The 26,291-nt window shown below is 39.4% G+C and overlaps 2 protein-coding genes across 5 annotated transcripts; one reads left to right on the plus strand and one right to left on the minus strand.

Annotated features, from left to right (window-relative positions):
* The first annotated feature begins 8,125 nt into the window (after positions 1 to 8,125).
* LOC134880765 (F-box only protein 40) lies at positions 8,126 to 13,975 on the plus strand. 4 transcript variants are annotated; one of them, XM_063907842.1, is made up of 5 exons: positions 8,126 to 8,176; positions 8,476 to 8,523; positions 8,664 to 10,535; positions 12,527 to 12,670; positions 13,135 to 13,544. In XM_063907842.1, exons 2-5 carry the CDS (start codon positions 8,521 to 8,523, stop codon positions 13,156 to 13,158), a joined length of 2,043 nt encoding a protein of 680 aa, XP_063763912.1. In that variant the 5' UTR covers positions 8,126 to 8,176; positions 8,476 to 8,520; the 3' UTR covers positions 13,159 to 13,544. The 4 variants fall into 4 exon arrangements, 3 of the variants coding, with proteins under 3 accessions (XP_063763912.1, XP_063763909.1, XP_063763910.1); XM_063907839.1 differs by having other exon boundaries at positions 12,527 to 13,525; XM_063907840.1 differs by having other exon boundaries at positions 8,144 to 8,176; positions 8,473 to 8,523; positions 12,527 to 13,526.
* Positions 13,500 to 15,726, minus strand: ttc36 (tetratricopeptide repeat domain 36). The gene is made up of 3 exons (XM_063907843.1): positions 15,522 to 15,726; positions 15,100 to 15,288; positions 13,500 to 13,830 (listed from the first exon to the last, which is right to left on the minus strand). Exons 1-3 carry the CDS (start codon positions 15,625 to 15,627, stop codon positions 13,562 to 13,564), a joined length of 564 nt encoding a protein of 187 aa, XP_063763913.1. The 5' UTR covers positions 15,628 to 15,726; the 3' UTR covers positions 13,500 to 13,561.
* Positions 15,727 to 26,291: the final 10,565 nt, after the last annotated feature.

Genomic DNA, 26,291 nt, shown 5'->3' on the forward strand with positions numbered 1-26,291 from the left:
GAAGTCAATAGCCCTCTGAGCAAAATGATAATAATACTTTGACAGATCATTTTAACTTCTATTCGCCGCAGCTCTAATATAGTACATATACGGTAATATAGAAATACATATAGCATAATACATACAGCACACATGATTTTAACATTCATTTTCGCAGGGGCCCTGTAGAAGATATATTTCTGTTAACTGAATTAATTTGTGTTTTATTTGAACCAAATAATAGAATCAGTTCTTAGACAGTCTTTGGTTTCTTGCTCTAAAAGTGAAAACCCATGTATTTGGTAACCACTTTGGGCTGATACATTTTTATTTTCATTGTGCATTTTCATAGCAATCTGCAACTTATTTATAGGCCTCTGCTGGACTGGGCTGTGTAATAAACACAGTACCAACACAGATTCTCAGGTCTTTTGAAATTCAGCAGTTTCACATATTTCTCTACTGTATGTCCTCCCAATGGTTTTGTTTTATTAATATGTTTTGCCAGGTATAATAAACCAGGCCTTATATGGAAATCCCAAAATGGGGACAATCTTTAAGAGGAATAGCAATAGGCATTGGGTGAGATTTACGGGCAGGTCTGCAGGTATAAGGATGCACTGTGCCTAGTGTGTTGGGAAAGGCAGGCAACACTTCATTATAAAAATTCAAGCCAGTGATATTTTATTAGTCCTGCTGTGTGCTGATAGCTTTTGAAGACCGCGAATATTAATCAAGTTTGACTCTTTTTTTCTCTGCCATTTAAAGCTGCCCAGTCACATCTCAGAACATTAAATTAGAGTTAAATGACATGGAGCTTGCATGAATCATTAACCCCTAGCCTTAGAATTGCTCAAATCCGTGCACGGAGAATGGACAAGCTGTAATTAGCCATTTGTGGAGCTTCTATGTTGCATATGAGCTCAGGCTGAGTGTTTAAATTCATTTAGATTATATGTTTTGTTTAACATCTGGCTTTGCAATCTGTTTGTAAATGTTTTAAAGTGCAGGAATATATTTGTAAATTCAGGATTAGTTTACGAAGCAAGTTATGTTAGCTAACAAAAGGGAGCGGTTAGCTTGTCCAAACGGGGGGCGACCTCTATTCCGACATCCCCCCTATTCCGACACAATTTTAGTACGGCCATTCCGACAGTCTACCCAGGCGCGTCGGGGCATCGTCTTTCTTTTATTTTTGTTTTTGTGTCTTTTTAATATATACTTTTTTAACATATTCAGTTTATTTTGTATAATATAATATAGCCTATTGTTGTAATGGATGCACTGACTGGTTGGCACTCTGCATCCGATCTGCAAGGGAGTCACTCAAAGAAAGTTAAAGCTATGCAAGCCATCGAGGCTGCTTCCAATTCTGTGGAACTGTAGACCAGAGCTGATTGGATGACGATGGAGAGACTTGGAGGAGCAGTGGCGGTGGATTCGGGAGGGTTATCAGAAGCGTCCATGAGGGAGGAAGGTTATCAGAAGCGTCCATGAGGGAGGAGGGGGGCGCTGCCTGTCTGACAGTGTCAACTACCGCTCCGAATGCTCATGGCGGAATGTTTGAAAAAAAATAAAGTGCCGCAACTCCGACAATAGAAAAAATGTTGTCGGAGTAGTGGCACATTTTTTTTAAAAATGGAAATGCCGCTACTCTGACAATTAGACCTCAATGTCGGGGTAGAGGTATGTCAGAATAGCAGCATTTAACTGTCCAGAGCTAACAAAGTCAACCTACCCACCAGATACATCTTGAACGAAATTCATTTTTTAATTAATTAGTAAGTAAACCAAAATTGTTAAATGCAGGACTCAGTCGTAGCTGTAAATGGAACCAGACTGAAAAAGGATAGCTTTGGTCCCTGTCTTTGCACTGTTTTCATGCTACGCTAAGTGAGCAGTAGCTTTGTATAATGAATGGACATGATGATGGTATATGACAGAGGTGGGACCAAGTCATTGTTTTGCAAGTGACAAGTTAGTCTCAAGTCTTTGCTTTCAAGTCCCGAGTCAAGACAAGCAAGTCCCGCGTCAAGTCCCAAGTCAAGACCGACAAGTCTCAAGTCAAGTCCCAAGTCCTACCGTTTGAGTTTCAATTCCTTTCGAGTCCTTTTAACAACGGAGAAATAATATTTACACAAATCATGTATGCTTTTAAGATATATATATTTATCAAACCAAAACATTGTTCAAACACATTTGAAATAAACAAAGGCAAATGTAATTTCCACAGAAAGTGCTGACATTGTATTTCCATTGCTTATTGCACTATAACTGTCTCAAAAGATCCTAATTTTTGCAAAACATTCTTCACCTTAAGCTCAAATCTAGCCTTGAACTAAAAAACATGTCTTCACCCTCAAACAGGTATTTGGAGGATCACAAAAACTGTTGAATGTAACTTTTCCAAATGTGTTACCACTTTATAAAACATATTTTCAGTCTTTTTAACTAATTTCAAAACCTAAGTGTAACCTTAACCTTTTCAAACATGTCACCACTTTATACAAGATATCCTCACTCCCAAAAATGTGTGTGTGTGTGTGTGTGTGTGTGTGTGTGTGTGTGTGTGTCTGGAAGGGGACTAGATGTGAAGTGTCATGAACATGACAATGAACAGAGTTGTGCTTTTCTATGTCAGGGCCCTATGCTGCATTGCATTTGCAAAAGATCAAATTGGCCAAAAGTCTGTCAGTCATTTGTGCACCATGGGGACGTAGTATGATGCCACTATGGCTGAAAACTCGCTCCACTGGAGCTCTAGAGGCAGGCACTGCCAAGACTCTGGTAGCCACTCGGAAGAGTGAAGGAAGAGACTTCATGTTCAGTGCCCAGAACAAAAGGGCATTCTGTCCTTCGGCTGTGTCTAGGTTGTGACTTAGCTGTAGTGCTGGAGTGGTCCCAACATCCTTCTTCTGCCTCTTATGGTATGCAGCAAACAGAACCACAGGTTGCTCAGTCTCTGCAGCATCTTGCAGGATCAATTCTGGAAAACATTTAACAGCAGAAACAAAAGAGCCCGTATTACCATTGGTGTTGGTGATAGTGTTAGACTGAACAATGCAATTATTGAGGCTGTCAATAAGATCAGACTACGAGAAAAAAAGTTGCATTGAAGTCAATAATATTTACCTTTAACTTGTTGTGCCACCTCTGCTTTGATGTCATGGTTGACCAGTACATGGTGCTCCACCCACAGCAGAGAAAATGCTGGATCCAAGGCGGCTGCTTTGAGGTAGACTGGGTCTGAAAAAGGGGCAGTGATCCCATCGTGAGTCCCGGCCATTTTCACGTTAATGAAGATCCCAAGAAATCTTTTGTTCAGGGATGCCTGGAGACTTCCGACCAGGCCACTCAGGAAACGAACTTGAAGCTTCAGCTTCTCAAGGTGATGATTGAGGGACAAGACGGGTGGAACAACTGCACTGATTGTGACGACCTTCTCTCCCTGTGTCAAATCAGTTGCATCTCCAAACGGCTTCAAGATGTCCACCAACTCCTTCAACAGATTCCACTCTCGTGGTGTGAATGACAACTACTTATGCCCAGCCTTTTCTAGAATGGCACAGAGCTTTAGATGATCACACTGGAGAACTGCCTTTACTTGCCTCAGTGTTGAGTTCCATCTTGTGTTGACTGCAGCAGGGATGCCTTTCTGTTCCCCAAATTCACTATCAAACACATCTTTGAATGTTGTGCTTGTGTGCAGCAATGAGCTAAGTTTTGATAACTTGGAAAGAGAAGGACATGCCACTTTTGTTTCTTTCAAACCGTCTCCCACCACCAACTGAAGAGTATGCGCAAACACACTGCAGGCGCTGTTTCTTTGCCATAGCAGCATCTACCGTTTGCTGTTCTTCCAGGGTTAAGTCACACCAGAGATCAGGGTCATCAATATGATCTCCGTCATCATCCTCTTGTTCACTGGGGAAGCACACAGTGAATGCCTTTCGCATGTTAGAAGCATTGTCACTAATAATGTAGTCCAATTTATCTTTGATGTTGTATTCATCGCATATTGACTCAAATTGGTCACAGATTCGTTCAGCTGTGTGTGAGCCTTTGAAGCGATTGCAGGCCAAGAGATTTGTATTTAGCTGTCTCTTTCTCTATCCAGTGGACAGTGACACCAAGGAATCCCCTCATCTTTCGGTCAGACCAAATGTCCACAGTGACTGAAACATGCTCAGTGTTGCTTAATTGAGTTTTTAATCTTGAACATCTCTCCCCAGCGAGGCTCTCGGTTTTTGATGTCAACGTTCTGCGACACACTGGGCTGTACTTGCTGTCAATTACTGTCAGAAAGTGCTGAAAACTCTTGTGCTCCACAATGGACAGGGGAAGGTTGCAATCAATAATCAAGTCGGACAGTATTGCGTTGGTGATAGCCTTCGGCTGTGGATGACTCATGCTGTAATGCGCTACACGACTGTCCAAGAATTGTGAGATTGAAGGCTGTTGTGGTTCATCTATAATGCTTCTACTCATCTGGTATTCTTCAAATCTGTAACAGGTAAGCATATAAAACAGATGTCAGAAAGTCCCTTATAGCCACACAGCTAAATTGAATTTGAAACTATCTCCTCATATAGCAATGCTAACTGTGTTAATATTTATTTTTGTATTATTATGAATTGTATTGTATACCTTAAGATTGTGTTTGTTTTAACATTACATTGATAAAACACATTTCCATTTTCAGTGTACACTTAGTATATTAATTTATATTTTTCCTGCTTTACCTTGCCATCAAGCAGCCCTTTCCGACAGGAAACTGAAGTATGCTTGTTAATTCACTCTCTCCAGCACACCTGATTCCATTGGCAAAAACAGCAATTTGACCTGCATCACACAGAAATTGCTGGTCTACTGCTGGCTCAATGATTAAGTTTAATTGTGCTATTCTATGTCTTCGTTGATAGTTCAGCTTTGTTGTGATTTACCTAAATTACATAAACGACCTCAATGAGGCAGCAGTAGACTAGCAACTCCTTTGTGCTGCAAAGCAAAATAGCCATTTTTGTCAATGGAATCTGGTGTGCTGGAGAGAGTGAGATATACTTAGTTTTCCTATCGGAAAAAATCGTCTGGCAGCAAGCTCAAATGGTACACATATTTATAATATAAAGTACATTAAACTGACCTTGATTTGATTAGGCTTGCTTTAGTTTTGCTGCTGGCAGCAGTTTACTGTGTATGATCCACTGACTAGCTGCTAAGTACAATCTCGCTATCTATATAAACTATCTTTTTACAATATGGGTATGGATAAGTTCACTATTTTGCACTTTGAGCCCCATTTCTGGTTTGGCTAGGATGTAATAGTGTGTTTGACACCGACATTTTAACGATTGGTCCCCCATGCTTCATATAGGGCCATTCATAAAGCGGTCCTTAAATCAACCTTAAACGATCGTTTTTCAAATATGTGCAACTCACCGAGTGCTCACTGGTTAGTGGTGATGCTCCAAAACGAGTGTCTTAGCGAAATACAGTTTCTGTCGTGTTTAATTTGCCATTTTGTATTCCAAATATCAAGCGGAAGTTAATAGCCTATACTCAGTGAGGTATCTGAAAACATAGCTAGTTCAACAATAGCAAATTACACGGATGGAAACCAAATATTTCGCCGATATATATTTTTTAAAACAACTACAAATACCACTTACCACTCGGTGAGTTGCTCATCCTTGAAAACGAGTGTTTAGGGTTGTTTTAAGGACAATGTTATGAATGCCTGTAGCCAACCATTCTGAAGCAGGGGGTGATTCCAAATTAGCCAAAAGCTGGAGACTGGACCAATCGTCAACATTTCTATTTCATCCAAGACGACCCAGAAAGGGGGCTTAAAGTGCAAAATAGTGAACTTATCCATTAATGAACCCACAGGAGATACCGTTTAGGGTGTTCGTAAGCCAAGGTGACGTTTACAGTCTCATTGATATGTAGCTAGCTAGCAATTAGCCAATAAGCTAGTGTTGGCTTTCATTCAAAACTTACCGTTCTTTGTGCAACTTCAAATGTCGAACGAAGTTGGAAGTTGTCGCGTCTCCGTCTGTTATCTTCGTCCCGCATGTTTTACAGACTGCAGTTCTTTTGTTGTTGACCACCTCAAAGTTTATACATCCAAACGAAACTACCCGTGGTATCATTGTTGCCTACTTGGCGCCTTATAGTTTGTTCCGCCTCATTGGTTGTCAAGTACTTTGATTGGTTGGATGCTGTCAGATCAAAACAACGTGGATCTAATTTGATTGGATGTCATGCCACACACACGTTACGCACACAGATGCACACAGGTGCAAAGAGAGATAGTGCAGTCCATGTCAACATACTTTTTAATCTTTGGGTTTGGGGAAAGTAGCAAGTCTTTTTGAGTCAAAAGGGGCAAGTCCAAGTCCAAATGTGAGTCACTGATGTTAAAGTCTAGGTCAAAGTGCAAGTCTTTTTAGATTTTATCAAGTCAATTGTCAAGTCATCAAATTCATGACTCGATTCTGACTCGAGTCCAAGTCATGTGACTCGAGTCCACAACTCTGGTAGCTATGTTCTCATCTCTGCCAGAAGGTAAACAAGAAAAACAGCAAACGGTTCTTTTAAAATGTGCAGAGTTGAAACACTACATAGCAATATCGATAATGAAAATAGAAACGTAACTTTTAAATTACATTACTTCAGATCAGTGTATGGCCTTTTAGTCTGGTTATGACCAAAAGCAATGAAGTGTTCATATGCTCATTATAAATGCTCCCCAATCGTTGCTTAAAGTTGAAGAACGACACAGTTTCGACTTTGAACATGAACTAGTTATTTTTTTAAATACATTATTTAGGAGCAATAATCCATTATTCCTAACCCTTCTTTGAAGCATGTTTACACCTCAGGTGTAAACAGGTGACCTGTATTGAGCAAAAAACATTTACAGTCTCAAAACACTGAAATATGAAGTATGTTTTTTTCTACACTGGTCTCTCTTTCTTGATGAAATGTGTGCTAATTGCAGAGTGCGCCCCTGATAAGCTTTTTATTGTAAAGCGACAAAAAAAAAAAGGTTGCATGAAGTCGTCCAGATGCAGATTGTGCATCTAGCACATTTTAACTGGCATAGAAAATCTGTGAGTGGGATGACCGATCAGCCAGCCTTAATTTAAATGAGTGTAATTATATAAAGGTAGTTAGACTGGATCAACGCCCCATTATGTTTCACAGGACAATATTTTTGCAAGTGAAGGCATGAATCTCAATCAACACAAATTGTCAGGTGTGAAACTGTGATATACACATTGCAGATTCTAATCAGGGCCATGCATTGAACAAGTAATGAGAAACTTTATTTAAAAAACAACAAATGTTTTTTTTGTGTTATGACGACTGAATGGTGATTCGACCAAAAGAGGCAGGTATTTGGTCTGTATCCATAAATGATGCAATGTGTTAAAAATGCATCAGTTCTGATGTTCAACCAAAACATAATTTCAGACATTTCCTCTTAGCAAATAAACAGTAAACAAGCTACCTCAATTCAGTTCAAACTGGGACATAAAATGCACAGGCTTGAGATTAATTTAGATAACCATGTAACAAAATCAACATTTTCAAAAAACATCATTAAATAATAACTCTTTTGCACATAATAAACGACATTTTATTCATTTTAACTGACAGAACAGTTTTTGAAAGGATGTGACTGACATCTAGTGGAGGACACGGATCGTGAAAAATGAGCCAATGGCATAACATTATGCAGTATACTTCTTGTTAACGTTTTTCTAATAGGAATAATGACAGAAACCCACCTTTAAAAATGCTTATAACCTATTTACATAAAATGTTTTAATCTTGTTTTGTCAAATAATATTTTCAATGATTTTGGAAGGAAATGTAAACACATGCAATCACCGATTGTGGAATATAAAAGTTTGACAGCATGAACAGACAATTACCTGAAGATGTTTTTGGACAAACGGTAGTTAAAGTGTTGAGCTTGTGGATTACTGGTTATTATCACCACCCTCTCAAAGTGAAGCAGAGGTGGAGGCTGTAACTTGACCTTGCCCCTTAATGGCTGTGGGACAATGGTGCCCCATCCCCCTGGCTGTCTGCCCCTCTGTTGTGTCTATTTATAACGTCCAGACACAGTGCTGGGGTTATCAGGGGTGCCAGTAAACACAAGGGGACAGGCAGAGAGGAGCAAAGGGTGAGAAATTTCATTGTTACTGTTGAACTTGTTCATTATTTGATGTACTTTTTTGAATTGTGTTCAGTGTTGTGTTTGGGGTTTGTAAATGTATAATAATGTATTAAATCTACTGTTTATTTTTGTATTAAGAATTATTCTATGCATTTGACGTCTATATGTCAGAACACATATAACAATCATCTCTACTTTGCTATTTAAAATGATCCAGACTTGTATGCAAACAATGTATGATGTATGCATGAATGTAAGATGATTCATGGTGCCGTATAAAAAAACAGTTGCTTGTTCTCTAGCAGAATTGAAACTCTTCTCAGATGACCATTATTATACTATAAGCCACAATGGTGAGTGCATTAATTTTTTTCATCAGAAATGACCATGTATTATAAATTGTTATTATCACATTACTTGAAACAGTTTTTTGTTTTTTTAAGCCCTAATATGAACCAAGAAATGTCACCTTCTGTGCTATTTGTCTCTGCAGGTGAAGAGCAAAACAATAACAGTAGATCATCATAGACATTGTGAAAAGTGCTATGATGTCCACTGTCAATTCCCGGCGATGATCTGTATCTCATGCAAGGTTATTGAGTGTCGTAAAAACTGCTCCGCCATCTTCCATATGTGCAAGGAAGAGGAGCACAAGCTCCTATGTTCAAATGAGATGGTCCCTTGCCTCAACGTCAACTATGGCTGTCCTCTTACCATGCTGCGCCACAGGCTAGCCAAACACCTGGAGGTATGTCCTGCCAGCGTGGTCTGCTGCTCTCAGGAGTGGAACCGCTGGCCTGTTTCAGAAAATGATCTGGCCTTCTACAGAAATGTTTCAGAAAACCATCAAACTGAGAGGAACCTTGATGTTGCTATGGCCTTCAGGGACCAAGAGCTGCTGTTTCGATCCATCAAAATGAAGAATGTTTTTCCTGAGTTGATGGAGGAGAATGGTGCATATCAGAATGTTCAAACTGGGATCAACAATCCTGCTGATGAAGCTACGTGCTCTTCAGATAGTTGTGGTTTCCAGGAAATTGGCTGGAGGACAGAGGAAGAACTGAGCCAAGAGGAGTTGAATGCTTTGGCAAAGAGCGGAGAGGTGGATGGTGTTCAGAACTACAGTTCCTGGGAGAAAATGTTCAACAAGGAGCAGGGGGGATGCAAGCAAACTGTCAAAAACGTGAACAAAAGTAAAGAAAAGGGAAGCGCAAAGGAAAAGCATAAATCCTCACACTGTCAGGTGAAGACAAGAGACTCACACCCGAGTCAAGAAATCGCGTGTGCCTCTCAAAGCATGGAGGGTTCAACTGGCTTTGCGCCATGGCAAGATGGGATCCTTGAAAGGTTAGGCAGAGAACTCACCCTTGCTGAATTTAATAGGTACCTGGTGCACAATGGGGCAATGTTGATCAGCTTTGGTCAACTCCCTGCTTGCACCCCACGAGAAAAGGATTTTGTTTATGGGAAATTGGAGCCCATCGAGGTTAAAACCGTCCGCACATTTAATGTTCCTACCAGCTATCGACCAAAGCGTAATTATCTGAGGGACTCCAAACAGAAGGTGAAGATCAATGTCTGTGTTGACACGGCAGATTTAGGCGTGTCAGTCAAGGATCTTCCGAAGTGTGATGAGATTAGCGCCACACTCTTGCAATCCCTGGAAAAGGAATTGAAAGGACATTTAATATCACAGAGTGCAGGGAGTGACGGCTTTTACGTTGATATAGGAACACAAACGTATAACTTTGCCTCTTCCCCCTTTAAACCGGATGCAACGTTAGCTGACGTCGTCGCAGACAAACCTCCCAGTCTCTGTGTACAAGTCAATGCAGAATCTGTCACTAGAAGACACAACAAAGCAAGTTCAGCCTTCACCTACATTTGTGGCCACTTCTTTCGACGTGATGAATACGGCTCTCACTTTAGGAATGTGCACTCCGACATACAGGCCTCTATAAGTGGTTGGTTCCAACAACGCTGCCCCCTAGCATACCTCGGCTGCACTTTCACCCAGACCAGGTTTCAACCTGCGGGTCTTCAAGCTACAGTTAAATTCTGTCAAGATGTCAGTGCCTTTGTCCTCCAGCCAGAGGACCCTACATTGCTCTGTGAAGATGGGAACACCTTCAGCCGTCAGAGGAATGCTTCACATAATCAGGATCCCCTGAGCATCCTGCCTCTGGAGATCCTTCAGCTCATTGCTGGTTACCTTGACAGTTTTACATTATCTCAGCTGTCCCAGGTCTCCCATCTGATGAGAGGGGTGTGTGCCACATTGTTGCAGGAGAGGGGGATGGTCTCACTTAAGTGGAAGAAAAAGACATATTCCCATGGGGGAAGCTCCTGGAGATGTCGAAAGAAAGCAAGTACCCTTAAGATTCTTTTTCTGAAGTCAAATGAATTTCATTGCTTTGGACTACTCGCTGAAACCAATCAGTCTTTTCTTAAATTGAACCGCAGATTATTTATATTAGTGCTGTCTCAATATAAGATTTTTGCCTAAATGAATACTAAAAATAGTATCACAACATCTGTGGAACATTTGGAAAGAAAATAGCGTCAGCCAAATGCATTTTTACTGTGCACAAAAAAGCAGAAATTAGGGAGTTGGATAGACTTAGATTTAAGCGTAACTGTACAAAAGTGTACAAAAAGAAAAAAATCCCAAATGTAGGCTATAGTGAAAAGGTTCACTAAAATGATAAAGATAAAAATCCAAGAGGCCTTTTATCTGCAAACACGACATTATTATTTGTGTATTATCAACACAATATCAACATTACTTTTTATGTATACACTTATTTATATATCTGACCGTCAATAATAGCATATGGCCATACACGTGATGGCTAAATCTCCATATTTGACTGATTGAGTGCTACCAGTCCATTTAATATATAACTTTGATTTAAAACTTGTTCAATGGTGATGGAAAGTTAGCACAAGGCCAAACTTTAATATCAGTTCCCCTTTAGCATCTGGCACCATGCTATTTACTGTCCTGACAGCTGCTGCATTGTAAACACTCTCCAGACTCTCCATAGTCCTCTCTAACAATATTACAAACTGACTCACAGCCGTGTTGGCAACAGTTAATGGGTTTCCACTGAAGCAGCCACCGGAGAGTCGCTACGATTGTCTGTGTCCTTATCATAAACCAGCTGCATGTGGGGTCAGGCACCGTGGGGAAGTGTTTCGAGAAATACATTTTATTTTCTTGGGTCCAAGCAATGTTCTAGCAACAAGAAAGGTGAGCTAAATTATTATTAAGCTTTGCAATGCATGTTTTTTTCTACAGCTCGAATTTCAAAAAATTAATTAACAGCAGTTCTATAGGGAGTACATACTGTATATTTTTGCATTAAACAACTAAGCAAGTGTTTTCAATCGGTAAGGTTTTAGCCAAAAAAGCGTGTGTTTAGGAATATGTGAGCAACTGAATGAGATTTGGAATATATTTCAAGAGATTTTTAAATGGATGTTTTGATACATTTTGCTATTAACAAACACATCCTAAATTTACTATGAAAAAAAATTCTCCAAGAATTCCAAGTGTCACGGCTGGGTTGTCTTATAGAGAATAAATAGTCACTTTGTGATTGAAGTCCTTCTTGTAAATGAACTAATTATTCAATTTTGAAGAATTTGGCCACTAGGAAGACATATGGAAACAGCACAGCACATTGCATGCAAATATTGCATTTACCAATTTTAGCTGGTCATTTAAAAAAGTTTTGCATACAATTGGAGTTTTTTTAAACAGTTTTTAACCAAAGAGCTTTAATATAGGCCCTACGTGAAACCAGACCAATTCATCTTTTGCATCATTTATTTTTACAATCTGTATAGTATTATTGTATCAAGCTGATAAACAACAAAACAACCTACATATGCAGTGAAAATCACCCTATCTACATGAGGTAATGAAGGATAAATATAGCAGAAATTCATACGTGTGTATTTTCACATTGACTCTCTCTGTAGCACAGTAATCAAGGAACAAACAGCGTGCCAATGATATCAGCCATGTGGAATGGCCTGAGGCCTGGCTGCCAGTAAACACAATGCTAGCATAACAAGTCAGATGTGATCATTCATGGAAAGATGTTGATGATAGTCTCTGGGCAACAGCTGGGAATTTGCTCCCCAAATGAAGGGCATCATTTGTATAGGCCTACATTTGTAATGCATGGTTACATAAATAACATCATGCCCATGTGATAAAAATACTCTGATATTTAGATTCCAAAGGTATTGAAAATGTTTTCCCATGGCCATTGCTGCTGAACTGTTGATATATGCTTTGACAGCTGCCTCCTACACTAACTCCAGCTCTGTCTCTCTGTTTTACAGGTTTGGGAGTTTAGTTCTCTGTTTTCTTCTGTGGACAGATGGAGCTTCAGCAACAATCCCTCCATGTCAGATCACCTGAAAACCTGCGCCTTTTACCAGAGAGAGGAGCACACTGAGCCGGTGGCTTTAGTTTGCCTGGGAGAGGTCAGAGACAAGCACGGAGAAGCAAAGCATAAAATATAATGTTCATAGTCCCAGAGCTCAGTGGGCGGACCACAACACGAGTGATGCCACGTTTAGAATCACTCGGCTGTGATGTGTCCTCCAAATATACAGCTACTGTAGAGCAATAAAAGGGACTGCTGAGCTGCAGTGTTTAAGCCCTGCAGACATAAACTGGACGGTATTGTCAATAATTCATTTGAGCATGAACTGATTTTCTGAGGATTTTGATGAGATTTACTTAACCGTTAAATAATTTAGGCTGTAAGTGGGAAAAATGCTTTAATATCTATTCATCCTGTGTTTTCCCTCCCCTAAATGAACCCTCTGAGGACACTTACTTCACTTTGTTTGAGAGATGGCCTCATTTCCTGTAATGTCAGATAATTTTGACTTTTTTTTGGCATACTGAGTGGACTAATGTTGTTTGTTCCATCCTATTTCAGTCTTGTGTTGAAAGCATTGTTTAGAAGACACAGGGGAGCTGTTGTTGACAGTTTCAAACATGGCAAGACTGGCATCTACTGGAGAGAAGCGGAAGTGCGTCCTATGTTAGGAGTGGACTAATGACACATCATAAAACAAGCTTGGTATTTGAATGCTTAGCTCAATTTCATGTATCCTGTATATCACTTTTAATGAGGCACAACAGCACATGGGCTGTGATGAGGACACTGACGACTTTGTTTCTAATTTTGACTGTCTTTTAAGTAAAATGAGAATGTGACCCTGACATTAATACATCTGACTTGCAGTTGGCCTCATTTATTTTCAGCAGCATACAGTCAATGGAATAAAAAATGAAATCAAAAACTGTAAAATGTTCTTTTATTAACCTATAAAGGTGTACACCAAACACATTATTTCCAATTACTACAGCGTCTCAGAACCTTGAGGGTTTCGTAATTTGTCAATCACCTCTGAAAGCATTTTGTTGCACAGGGCTGCATAAGGATTGAGAACCACAGCCTGTTGTTGAGCAAATTCACTTCCAAGTGCAGCCGCATTTTCAAAATCTGCCCTGGCTTCATCATTCTGGCATGCCAACCGACGTAGGAGGCCTCTCTGCACCAGCGCCTGGCAGGACGTCCGCCCAGTGCCGCCACTCAGAGAGATGGCTGCGTCCAGGTCGCCCAGGGCTCCTGAGAGAGGAGAGGCACTGTTAGGCACACACGTCTCCAATTTTGATTCCCAACAAGTAATGTCTTACAGGCTGCTCTCATTCTGGGTCTGTTGCAATATTCATTCTGAATGTAGCTGAATTTGTTTTGAATAACTTTAAGTATGGCAGAGCATGTAGTAAAATAAAACAGCCAGTCTCAAATTACTATACTTAATTCACTTACCTATGTTTCGCATGTGTGTTTTTTTTAGATGAATACTATGCAAATACTATAACACCAATTTGCTACTGTGTTGCACATCAGTGATTCCGCCTATGCTCAGTTTATATTGCAGGTTCTGCACATTATTTTAAGTGACAAGTAGGTGTTTTGGGGGATTTTCAGAAAATCTTGTTAGTCAGCATGAACAACACCTGGCACCAGGTTGCAGGCCAATTGAAAGGCATCACCTAACATTTTCAATTTTAGAAACAGAAGATGCAAGTCAAAATGTTAATTCATCTGGGAGTGAGTGTAAAAACACCCCATTCATCATCACAGGTGCCAAAGATGTTAAATAATACAATATATAGAAATGGCTGGGGTTAGTACATACAGTATAAGTGACTATAACTGTTACATGTGTCAGTGGTATAATGACAGTGCAATACGTTATAAATAGCATAAGGACAGAACTAATTAAATGTACATGGTCTAGTCCAAGTTACTGTATGTTCAAATGGATAGACATCTTTGCTTGACTTGAGTGTCAATGGGATCAGAATTTATAACAACGGTCTCATAGGTAAGAACTTGGTGAAACAACGTAAGCAAACTAGGGGAGGTGAATCATGATTATTACTTTATCCTATAGACACTAAAGAATTGATCATTTAACTTTGGACCACAATGAATACTTCTGTCCTCAGGCAATTTCTTTCATTTCTTTAACCAAATTACAAAAATGTTGGTTATTGTGTGACCTTTTTTTTTTTTTTACCACAAATGAAATAACTATCTTAATATATTTTCAATCCAGTCACTGAAACTTTCTATAAAAGGTTCTGAGATGCCTGGGGGAGGCCCGCTTTCCCCTTGTTGAACCCCTCTGGTTTAGACGATATGACAAACAGAATGTAGAAAAGAACCAAGGCAAACTCAGGGCCTCTGCAGTAACACTGTTGACAAAGTGCATCAGATAGACACAGCTCTGAAATGATGTCATGCTGTCCTCAAACTCAACAGTGTGATATGTCGACACACTGCGGTGTCTGAGGAAAGGGTTATTATTGAGTTTGTGGCATGTACCTGCTGTGTTCCCCAGCAGCCGCAGGGCCTGGGCCCGGTTGTTGTAGGCTGAGGCTCGCTGAGGCAGGATCTGGATTGCCTGGCTGAACACTTGAAGTGCGGCTTGCAAATCCCCAGCCTCTGCTGCAGAGACACCCCGCATCTCCAACTCTTTCACTTGCTTCAGCAACTCTGTGTCAAAGCCACTGTCTGGCAGAGGGAGATAAACAGGTTAAAAAAGCTCTAAAACTCAATTGACAGGCACCGTGGCAAAGAAAACACAGCAATGTCACCAACGACTCAACTTGGATTAAAATGTCATGGTTTTTTTCTAGTCACAGAATGAAATGCGTTCAAATAAATTCAATATGCAATGAAATGATAAACATAAAAAGCTGTGACACGTTATGTGTAGACACATCAAGTCAGAAGCTCTCGCTTACCATCATCAATTAATTCCTTCTCTTGGTTCAGGCCAGGGATGTCTCCTAAGGGGCTGGTGGGGTTGAATATAGCCTGGAGTACAGCTCTGTCATGTGATGAGGCCATCTTACTGTTGTATGTGAAGAAAACAAAGACAGAAAATCAGGACAACTGAATTACAGCTGGGAGGAGAATTCTTCCTCCCCTAACTTCAGCCATTTCCACCAGCCAATCAAAGGAGGGGGCGGAAGCAGAGGTGGACTTTGAGATTTCCCTTCACTGAGTACATCTGTATTTGGTTAAGTAAAAAATGCATGCTGCAGAGCTGCTGTTCTGCTGAGGGGAAAAAGTCTCAGAGATATTTGGACAATTTTTGCCCAGTGCAAAGGGATGAAAACATTTTTTGAATGGTCTCCAAACTTTGCTGTATTTATCAAATACCATGTTTAAAAAAGAGATGCCCAAATGTTCCTGAACAGATAAAGCAGGTTATATGGACAGAAAGCATACATTTATGAGAAAATCAGTAACTGCTTCAGGATTTACACAGCAAAGCCCTGGCTGATTTGGATTCAGAAGCTGTTAAAGCATGCGAAGAGGTCTTTCCCTGCTCTCCAAGGGAGTTTCAGCACAGACAACCAGGAACACAAATTCTCTGGTTGTTTTTCTACCAACCCAGCAGTAAACTGGGCCAGTCCCACAAAGGCCTGACTGTGTGGCATTGCACCACCAGTACTTTTTCACTGCAGCAGTTTAGTAGTTGCTATATTGTGCTTGCTGCTGTGGTTCATTGTTATGACGTTTTGCTTTTCAAGGGGAATTTCTCGGTCATATTTGAACAGCCAAAGAACGTGTAGAAACCCAAAAGGGGTCAACAAGTTATTTAGGAGTTTCAAACTTTCTGTTCAAGTACAACCCTCAGATAGCCATGTGCAGGTTTTGTGGGCCCAGAACTGACTGTCCCAAGCAACCATTATAAATCTAACTGTCATAGCATGGTAGTTGAAAGTTAACGGTATCAAAAATAATAAATGCTGCTTTGGTTGTGAAAGTCGAACTATTTTATTTACAGATTAAAAAATATCTTCATAAATGTTGTTACTTCCTATCCAGAACATAAGCCAGTGTGGCAGCTCCATCGCACAGATCAATCTGGAGTGGTGGAGGACTGTGGAACACGGCTATGTATTAACGGATGAACAATTTCCTCGTATTCACTGGTAAGCTCCAATGAATGGAACAATTAATCAGTTTCAGTCTGATAATCAGCAACAGGAATCCAATATCGTTTCAAATCCTTAACAATGGGGAAGCATTACTGAGCAAGTTCAGGATGCAACTTTTGATTGCAGCCTTTCAGGGTAAGGCTGACACATCTGACAGATCAGATCACTAAGGAAAACTAGGCTTTCTACTTAGCTGTTACATTGTGACCTCCAGAACAATCAAACTGTCCCAAGAGAATTGTCCATGTGCTCATCAACACTAGTGTTTTCCAGCGCTGGCATCAGAGAGCTCTGTAACCATAATCAAGGGAGATATCACCACAAAATATTATGGCTAAAATCCTGCCTGCTTCAATAATTGCTTACTTGAAGGTTAATGCATTTTGAAGACTTAATGCAGAAAAAACTACTCTCGTTTGATAAGAACTAAGCTCCGTTATACAGATCTATGGTGGAAAAACCATTATACTTGCCTGGAAAAAATACAATTAATCAAATTTATATGACTGAAAAATGTTCAGTCATATAAATTTGATTAATTGTATTTAATGTTAATTGTCAAGATACAAATGTCAAAGGAAATGCATAAAGATATTAATTGAATTATTACTACAGTATGTGTAGTGTAGAGTTTTCTCTGATCTTTCTCCTGTCTGTGAAGTACCAGATAGCTCTATCTCTCCGGGTTCAAAACATTATTCAAATGAAATTGTCTGAGGAATGAAAATCTACTTTTGGGTAACTGTTCACATCTCATACTGTGAATAGAGTTCTCAAATAGACACTGCCTTGACTGAAGAAGTTACAAGCCAAAACAGCACAATGCACCACCATGATGTGTAATACTATTCCAGATGTATGTAAATATACAGAATAAGGTACTGTGGTACATGTTTTCTTTAGTCTTTGGGGTGCAGTTTTAAGTGGTAACATTAGACCATCCTGTGTTACTTGTTATCAGGAATTGTAAATAGAAATGAAGTTTTACAACCATAATCTGGTGAAGGGTTTAAAAATGCTACATTCTGGAAATGAAAAGAGAAAGCAGATGAAAAGCATCAGCAAATCAAGAGAAATTCAGTGTTTACAACAAAATAGTCAAGCTATAATGGTAAAATTGAGCAATTCGGAACTTGTCAGATGTCCAAAGTAACAGACACGGAAGAATTGTTGCCTCATGTAACAAATGTTAGATAACAGCGCCAACAGGGAAAAACTGAGAGCAGCACAGTAAGTGATAACACAACAGGTAAGAGTGCTCATAAAAAGTACAATTGAACTTAGAAACAAAATGGCTTGTCATATCTCTCATTGGCTTAGGAAGTAACAGCAAGTATCTCCAACAAAGTGTGTAAGTGAGTCACAGAGATGAAAACGGTTCCAGCTCAAAGCCTTTTCCAGTTGTGTCCAATTACTGTCAGCAGTGATCTGGAACAAGAAAGAGCTCATGGAGGTATGTGCTTTTGGGACCTTTAAAAGGACGAGGCAGATCTGATGTTGAAGGATAGCAGGCGGAACAAAAAGTTTGTCAAGAAATGTTCTTAAGTTGTCAAAGATTTTGATTTTGTACTTTTGCAAAATGTAACTTTTTTTTACGTTTGGTCTTATTTCACAGAGGATTTGGTTAGGTTGGTATTTTGTTTAAGTTGCAGCCTTAGTGTTTTTATCCAACAGGGTAGAGTTAACATCATGTTTACTAAAAATAGTTTAATGCCTGTAGGGCATATGCTACAGTTACAGATAAACTATATTATTTATTGTCAATTTGTTCTTTGTCATGCCGAGATGTGACTGATTCATGGATGAAGGCCTGTGTGTATTTTGTATAATGACCCAGCTACAGTTTTGAGTCAGTAGTTTTAAAATGTTGTTCGCAAATGTGTATATGCAGTTACAAACTCTTTTAAGAGGCTAGTTGCCTTTCAAATGCAAACAGGGATGGGTGATGGAGTGGGTAAGAAATAGATGTGACAGCTTATGTTTGAATTGGATTTTTGAAAGAGAGGTACAATATGTGTTCACAATATGGCTGTGAAAAAAGCTTTAGGCAAGGGACATTTTTGGGGTATGAAGTGCAATGTTAATTTTCCACATAATTACATTGTTAATATGTCTCAATTCAGCAAAGTGATGTTGCATAATTGACCACAAATTTGCCAAATGAAGGGAAATCTTCACCACCTTGAACTATCCTGCGCATCGTTTAATTGATGTGCTCCATAAACAAAAAGCGTTTTTTAAATTTGCAGCGTTTGGTTATGCACTGCTTTTAATAAAAGCTGCACGTTTGTCCATTTGGCGAAGGTTCTCTTAAAGAAGCAGGTGTTGTCAAGTTGGTGAAGATGTTTCTTCCTTTGCATGTGTTTTGGCACATTTGTGTTTTTATATTTGCATTATTTTACTAAGTTAGGACACCTTTAGCTACTGTTGCTGCTCGTTAAATGTTTCATTAACAAGCCGGATGCAGTCCGATCGTTTAGCTTTGAGAAGCATTTGTGGAGGAAACCTTGAAGATTGCACCGGTTTATAGGCCTTCAATCCACCCGCTTTGGAGTTCAGTGTTGGCAGCTTCGAAGCACAACAGTACTCCAAAAGGTTTTACTGCCCGCTGGGATCAAGCAAGGTTAGTGAACTGCTCTGCTGATATATTGTGACTTCATATGTTGTGCTTTTTAAAAAACTTTGCAGCTAATTTAGGCTATTGCTGCTCGAACGTTGCTTGCTAGCTGTTTGCCTTTGCTTGTTTGAGCTTACTGTTTGATAATGCGCAGAAGACACTGTTGTGTTAATGTATGAAGTGGTAATATATGGTCATTTTCGTTTATGTTGTTGTGCTCTAAAATGGTTTTGCATTGCATATCCCTGCTGGTTGCATCCTTTTGGTATTAATGATGGTCTGTTGTGTGCAGATCTGTTGTCAAGTTGCTAAATATGTTTCTTCATTTGCATGTGTTTTGGTTGCATCGTTTTGCCTAATGTAAATGTTTTGGCAGTACCTACCTTAGTATTCTCATGAACAAACAACTTGCAAAATTGCTAAACTTGAGCGAACAGTAACAGCTTCATTCTATGCTGTTTTAATCTTAATTTAATAATTAAAGTTGATTTTTTTTTCAATTGACCTATTACTTTCTTGCACCATATTTAGATTTAAAAAGACATCCTCACATTATTGGGTGAAACCGAAAGATATTCCATTAACATTCATCTAAAAAAAAAAAAACGGAGAATTGAACAGTGTATGCAGGATTTGTGAATTTGTCACTTAAGAGAGTAATTTCCATATTTATTATACCTTATTTAAAATTGTACTGCTGTACTAGCTACTGCACCTTGATATTCTATGGTAAAACCAATACTTAATTTAGCTGTGGAGTGAAAAAAATCTGTCCTGAACAAATTAATACAAGGTTTTAAAAAAGCAATTACAAACCTTAGAGAGTATAGTTATTTGCCTGGATGATAAATGTCCAGGAGAATTAAGATGTTCACGCTTGATGTGTAGAGAGAGGTTTTCTTTTTTACCACTTGAGAGAGCTCTTGCCGCTTTTATTTCTGCTGGATCTCCAGTTGTTCACTCACCAAGTCAGCACACACAGTTTGATCCTCCCGGACTCCTATTTTCTGCAGGGTAATAAGAGTTAAAGAGTGAGGGCTAGGCTATCATGTTCACGGTCACTCAGTAAGCAGGAGATTGTCTGCAGAGGCACAGTTTGTCCCCCATGGCCTCCCCTATAGTGCAAAAGTGGAGAAGCAATTGTGTGAGGATTATCAGTCTCCTATTACTGCAAATGTCACTGCATCAGCACCACTCAACGTGATTATGTCAATAGGGAAACACATTGGCAATGTTTACTGACTCCAGAAGCAAGAGCTGAGAGTGGCGCTGCACTTGCCTCAGGCCAAAAGGGAAATTAACAGATAATCAAGAAACACTGACCCTCAGTGGTAGTACTGCTGTAAAACCTAATACAAACAAATAGCACTGAGCACATCCTTATTTCCTCCAGGCAATTACAAAGACAACAGATAGATAAAATCGGACTGCTACAGCAGAGTATAAATAATGAAGGGAGATTCACTTAGGTACTTATAGTAAATGGATCCACATTTCTGCTCATTAACCCACAATAGACATTTCTTTAGGGCCTGAAATCTCCTGATGGACCCTTATAAACACACCAAAGAGAATTTCGTATCTCTTAACTCCAAATTAGCAACACAATCTAACTGCAAAAAATGATGACATTATCTATGATTTCTTTCTTTTCCCCATCTCTTTTCTGGATCTCCCGTTGCTTCACAGCGCTTGGTAAAGAAACGGACTTGGATATCGTATTAAACCTGAGAGGCTTTAGCTTTGCTTCACTTCTGTCTGTGAATCTGACATCAAAGCTCCTGCTCCTAATCCCCCTGCCCTGTGGAGGTAAACAGGGGCTTGTGTGTCGATACCTGGCCTGTAATGATGACGAAGTACTATACTGCGTGCTATGCGGGGTCACTCTGAGCTGGATTAAAACATTGTAATCCTGTCTTTGGAGAGAGACCGAGAATAACCACAGAGGTGCCAGAGGTTAGGCAAATAAACAATGTGCCCATTTTTTGTGGAAATGTTTAGCAACACCTTATGTGCTGAAGCACAACTACTTCCTATTTCTCTTCATAGACATGTGGGGGAAATGTTCATCCTGATAACTTTACAGCTAATATTGGCTGCCTACCAACTTCTAGGCTGTAATATTAGTCATATTTTAATCTGCAGATGGTTAAGTAAAAGAAAAACATAATAGCAATACAGCATACAAGAAATGGATATGTTGGGGAATTGACTACAGTAGTGCCATGTCCACTGCCTCCAGTTTTGCCCCCAAACCTTGGTTTCAGTATGTCTTGTATATTACATATTTTATGACATTTTGGGGATTTTTAAACAAGTTTTATGGCACCCTCTGTGAAAGAATGTAAAAATCCATCGCTTGGTTTATGCTTCAACCACGCTGAATGTGGCAAGGCTGCGAGGCGCCACTGATGTCTCTTGACATCTCTTGACAAATCTCAGAGCAGTTCTACATGATTGTTTTGTTGTTGCACTTTGGTTTCTCCGTTTAAGCTACACTGAGTATGAATGTAGTTTTAACTTAGAAGTAAAATAATAGGATGTTATTTAAATGTATATAAACCTGACAGATCCTTGGTTTGATTGGTTATATTTCCTTGCAAAGAAACTCTTCATGGGTAAAGTAGTCCCTCATGTAGTAATGCTGCATTTCGGTTTAGGGTTCGGAATATTTGTATATTGTAGCCAGCTGTCTGTGGTCAGTGTAAGAGAGAGAATCTGAGAGGACTGTCACAAATACATACTGTATGTGTTTTTCTTTTGTAAAAACATGTTTTAAAAATATTATTTATAATATTAAATTGGCCAGTGTCAAATCTATTGGCTCTATATAATTATTGTTTGATTTACAGTTAAAATGCATTAGCAGACAGATGTCTACGAGAAATTGGTAAAAACAAATATATGGTATAATACTTTAGGTAAGAACTTTCACAGCACTGCCTTCTTCAGGCTGAAATGCATGACATTTGGCACACATGCATTTCAATATAAGATAAACTAAACACCTATCCCGAAGGGAAATCGTTGTGGAGCAGTTGCGATACAAAATCTCCTGCATATGTATTGCAAATCCTTATTCAAGGCACATGTTTGATTCGTATTCAAAAACAGAATTGTAGCCTCACTTTTAAACCATCAAGACCAAAGTATACCTGCCTTAAAACGATCAAAGAGCATTTGTTCTCCTTGCACTGTAATTGAAAGACATCATAACAGTGTGTATAAAAAGACATAAAGCAGTATGTTTTGAGCTGCTTTGCCTCAACACCAAATGTGAATTGGCCTCATTCTGCAAACTCACCCACACTCGATCACTCACTCACTCTTCCAACCAACCGTCCACAAAAGCCATGATTGCGTCAACCGAAGCACCGAGGGGAAACAAATAAAACCGAATAGCAATTTTAGGATTTGGGATATCCGGACATGTAACTGTAATGTTTTCCCAAAGTAATGTGGTGGAGCGTAGCCGGATCTGTCATAACGAAGCATGGAAGATTTATTGTTTACCTGGGTAACAACAGATGGATTTAAGTGGAGCAGGCTGCTTTGTTAAAGTTGTTGTGCCACCTCTCACTGGCGGATAGAAAACAACAACACAAACTTTGGAACAAAACTAAAACTTGTGATTTCCCCAGGCCAATGTACATTTCGGGCCTGCTGGGAATGTTTTGCAGATGTTGAGTGAAATTTGATTCGGGGTTCCAGGGATTATGTGTGTGTTTGTGTTGCTGCAGGGGGAGGGCAGTGTTGTAAAGCTGAGGCTGTGTTCTTATTTACAGTCAATCTAGTGTTAGCATGTTAAAGGTGCAATCTATAATCTGAGTGTATAAGAACCTCGCCACTGCTAAAATTGAAAAAACTAATTAGAAACGACTGATAGTTGCTCACTCCCAAATAACTGTTATTTACCAACAAACACAGACAATGTCGGGGAGGTTTTCTTTTCACGTTTAGAGGGTAGATTGGTAAAATTACATATTGCTGATATTTACAAATATATATTTTATGTACAAGCATTTGATTTAAATGTATAGATGGCACTCAACTAGAGAAAATACAAATGCAAACATAGTGCTGCAAGGTTTTCGTATACACAAGTATAGAATAAAACATTATAGTAGAAATTATATTTATAGGGTACCACTTTTACAAAAACACTTATTTTGTGAAGGGTTGTAGAGGCTAAGACCAATCCCAGCATGCACTAGGTGGCTACAACCCCAGCAGCATAGTTCACATACTGTATGGAGATGCAAAATGTACACACACAATTTAATGCTTAATGGATGAATACAAAGTCTTGTATTCAAAATCTACAGCTCACCTTAAAAGAAACACATTTCTAGTATAAAGTTATTTACAGATGTCTTTCAATGTTATAAAGGCAATCATTTTCATTTTCAGGCAAACAAGGCCAAAGCAACAACTGTTCCAACAAAAGCATGGCTGAGTCATCGACCCTCTTCAAAATCGGACCACACAGCTTACTGCCAACACCATTGTGTACAATACTACAGTGGGGGAGGCTTTTGACTACTTCCCCTTTGGTGCAATAATGCAGCACCTGCATGCATTACAGTCTGCTGCAGCTCCCACTGCAAGAAAAGGAGCTGCAATGCTTCCTGACGAAGCCGTAAGTATAGTTCAAAGTCAGCTGAAGACATTTTTCTATTAGCAATAACTGGTGACCAAAGATATGCCACCTTTAGAATTTTTTTTCCAAAAGTCACTGCCCTCTATCAAGCAGTGAGGGATGAAATACCCAGAGTGCTTGGCTTTAGCTTCCTCTAAGTATCATAAAGGAGTGTGTTGAGCTCAGTAGCAGCACTGTCTTTGGCAACACTTACCCTATATAAGGTGTTAACATCGATCCCACATGATGCACCTCAGGTGTGGAACCTGCAGGGGATTATACAGTATATCATAGTTAGAAGCAGTGTCTCAAGGAGGAAACTCATTATAATTTGTCCCCGAAAGAATATGAAAAAAGTGATAAATGAACAAAAAATGCATGTATTCACTCTCAGTCTAAATTTGGCAACAACGCTGCTTTAACTCTATGTTTCTGCTGTAATATGTAATATTTTTGGATGCCATATTATCTGTCGTATTTCATTTATGTTTTTCGCATTGAGCACTTAGATAAAATACCAGCCGCATCCTATTTATGAAGAAAATTAAATGTTTCGGTATTGAATTTATGAATGTATAAAGATATTATCCCCTTTCCCACCGCATTGACAGTGCACACACATACAGCTGTTCAATCAATGTTATTCGTCTGCTCATCTGACAGCTCTGTCTGACTAAGAGTCTCCCACTGTGTTCCAAGGACTAGCTGACGTTTTGGATGGTATTCAGGGTATCTTTGTTAGAAAGACTATCATTTGCTGGTGCAGAACTCCAGGCACACTGAAATAAATAGTGGCAGTTCAAACGGCTACGGTGCATCGGAATATTCTGTCGGTCCGTGGGTTATTTGCATGGATTCAGCAACAGTGCAGGTGCTTATAATTGTGCCTGCATCAAAGAGTTATCAGATAAATATTCAAATACAAACAGCAATTATTATGCACAACATGATCTCTCATACCTGACCCAACAGTTATAGAAAATAAATATATATTTGTGTATTTTTCCTGGAAGGCTTGCATCCACCTACCATCGCATTTCTCATGCATTTTTTAAAGTTAACTGTTCTCATGCCAGGATGCACTCGAAAAAGCCTATCTGGTCTTTGTGAAAATCCATCTGCATATCTTTAAAGTCCTCTATTAGAAAGTTAAATGAGCACATGAATATCCCTGGGGATCGTTTACCTGTATTGGATGGAAAATAAGATTTTTATGGTGGAGTAGACATTACACTGCAGCTGCAAAGTAGAATGAATAGCCTTGGTCCAAAGCTTATTTAACACTTGATGTCATGCGGCTACATCATTTGTGCAGGCGGGATAACTCATTTGGAAAATGAAAAGTCCCTTGGAGTGATGTTTGCGATCTAATCGGCCGCAATATTGTATGGTTTGTAGATTACTTATTGTCAGCCACTTCAGCGGGTGCAAAAATGGTTGGTTAATGTGTCAGACTGGATTGTCTGAATGGCCAAGGTGGCTGTATTGGAGTCTGAAATTTGTTTTCAAGAATCTTCTCATTACGAAGATGTATTGTTCACTCTCTAAATGCAAAATGCAGAAAGAAGGTGGTAGTGTCAAACAGAGGATATCCACAGCTGTTCCCCACCCGAGCTACTTGATACAACACAAAAACACAACAAGCATATTTGTTGTTGCAGTTTTGCATATTGACCAAAGGATGGAGCCCAAAGACAGAGCTTTCCAGGCCTGCAGCTGGTCACTTCAAGATATTCAGTCTGTCAGGATATTACATGGAGTCTGAATAAAACATGATATATGTTGTGCCTTCAGCAATATAACAACATCTAGACTTCATTTAATCCCTGTCTGCCCAAAGACATTTGATTATAATTTTTTGTTTCCTTTAAGCCTTCGACTATTTCAAGGGCTTATCACTCAGAACAAGGTAAGATTATTTTGTAAAAATGTAAAGATCCAGGGCATTTTCTATTAATATTGGTCAACAAGGTTTTTAATAGAAGCAATAAGGAAAAACATTTAGGAGACATTTGCTTGTCTCTTTCTTCGGTGACTCATCACATTTATGTCTGGAAGCAGCCGTGTTTTCATGTGGCTCAGGTCTTTCTGTAGCTGTTCACCCACTCACAGCTCCCATGTAAATACAATTGTTTATTATGAGGTGGTTCCAGCTAAAGGTTGGAGGCACTGACCTCAGTCCAGCTATAATTAATCAACAGAGCGGGGCAGCGTCCCACACCATTAACCTTACAGGAGTGAGAGGTTCATAAATGGCACAGGCCAGACCTATGAGAAGAAACCCAAGGCTGCTGGGGTTTTCTGTTAA

Source organism: Eleginops maclovinus, chromosome 18, assembly GCF_036324505.1.
Source record: "Eleginops maclovinus isolate JMC-PN-2008 ecotype Puerto Natales chromosome 18, JC_Emac_rtc_rv5, whole genome shotgun sequence".
In the NCBI taxonomy this organism is placed as follows: Eukaryota; Metazoa; Chordata; class Actinopteri; order Perciformes; family Eleginopidae; genus Eleginops; species Eleginops maclovinus.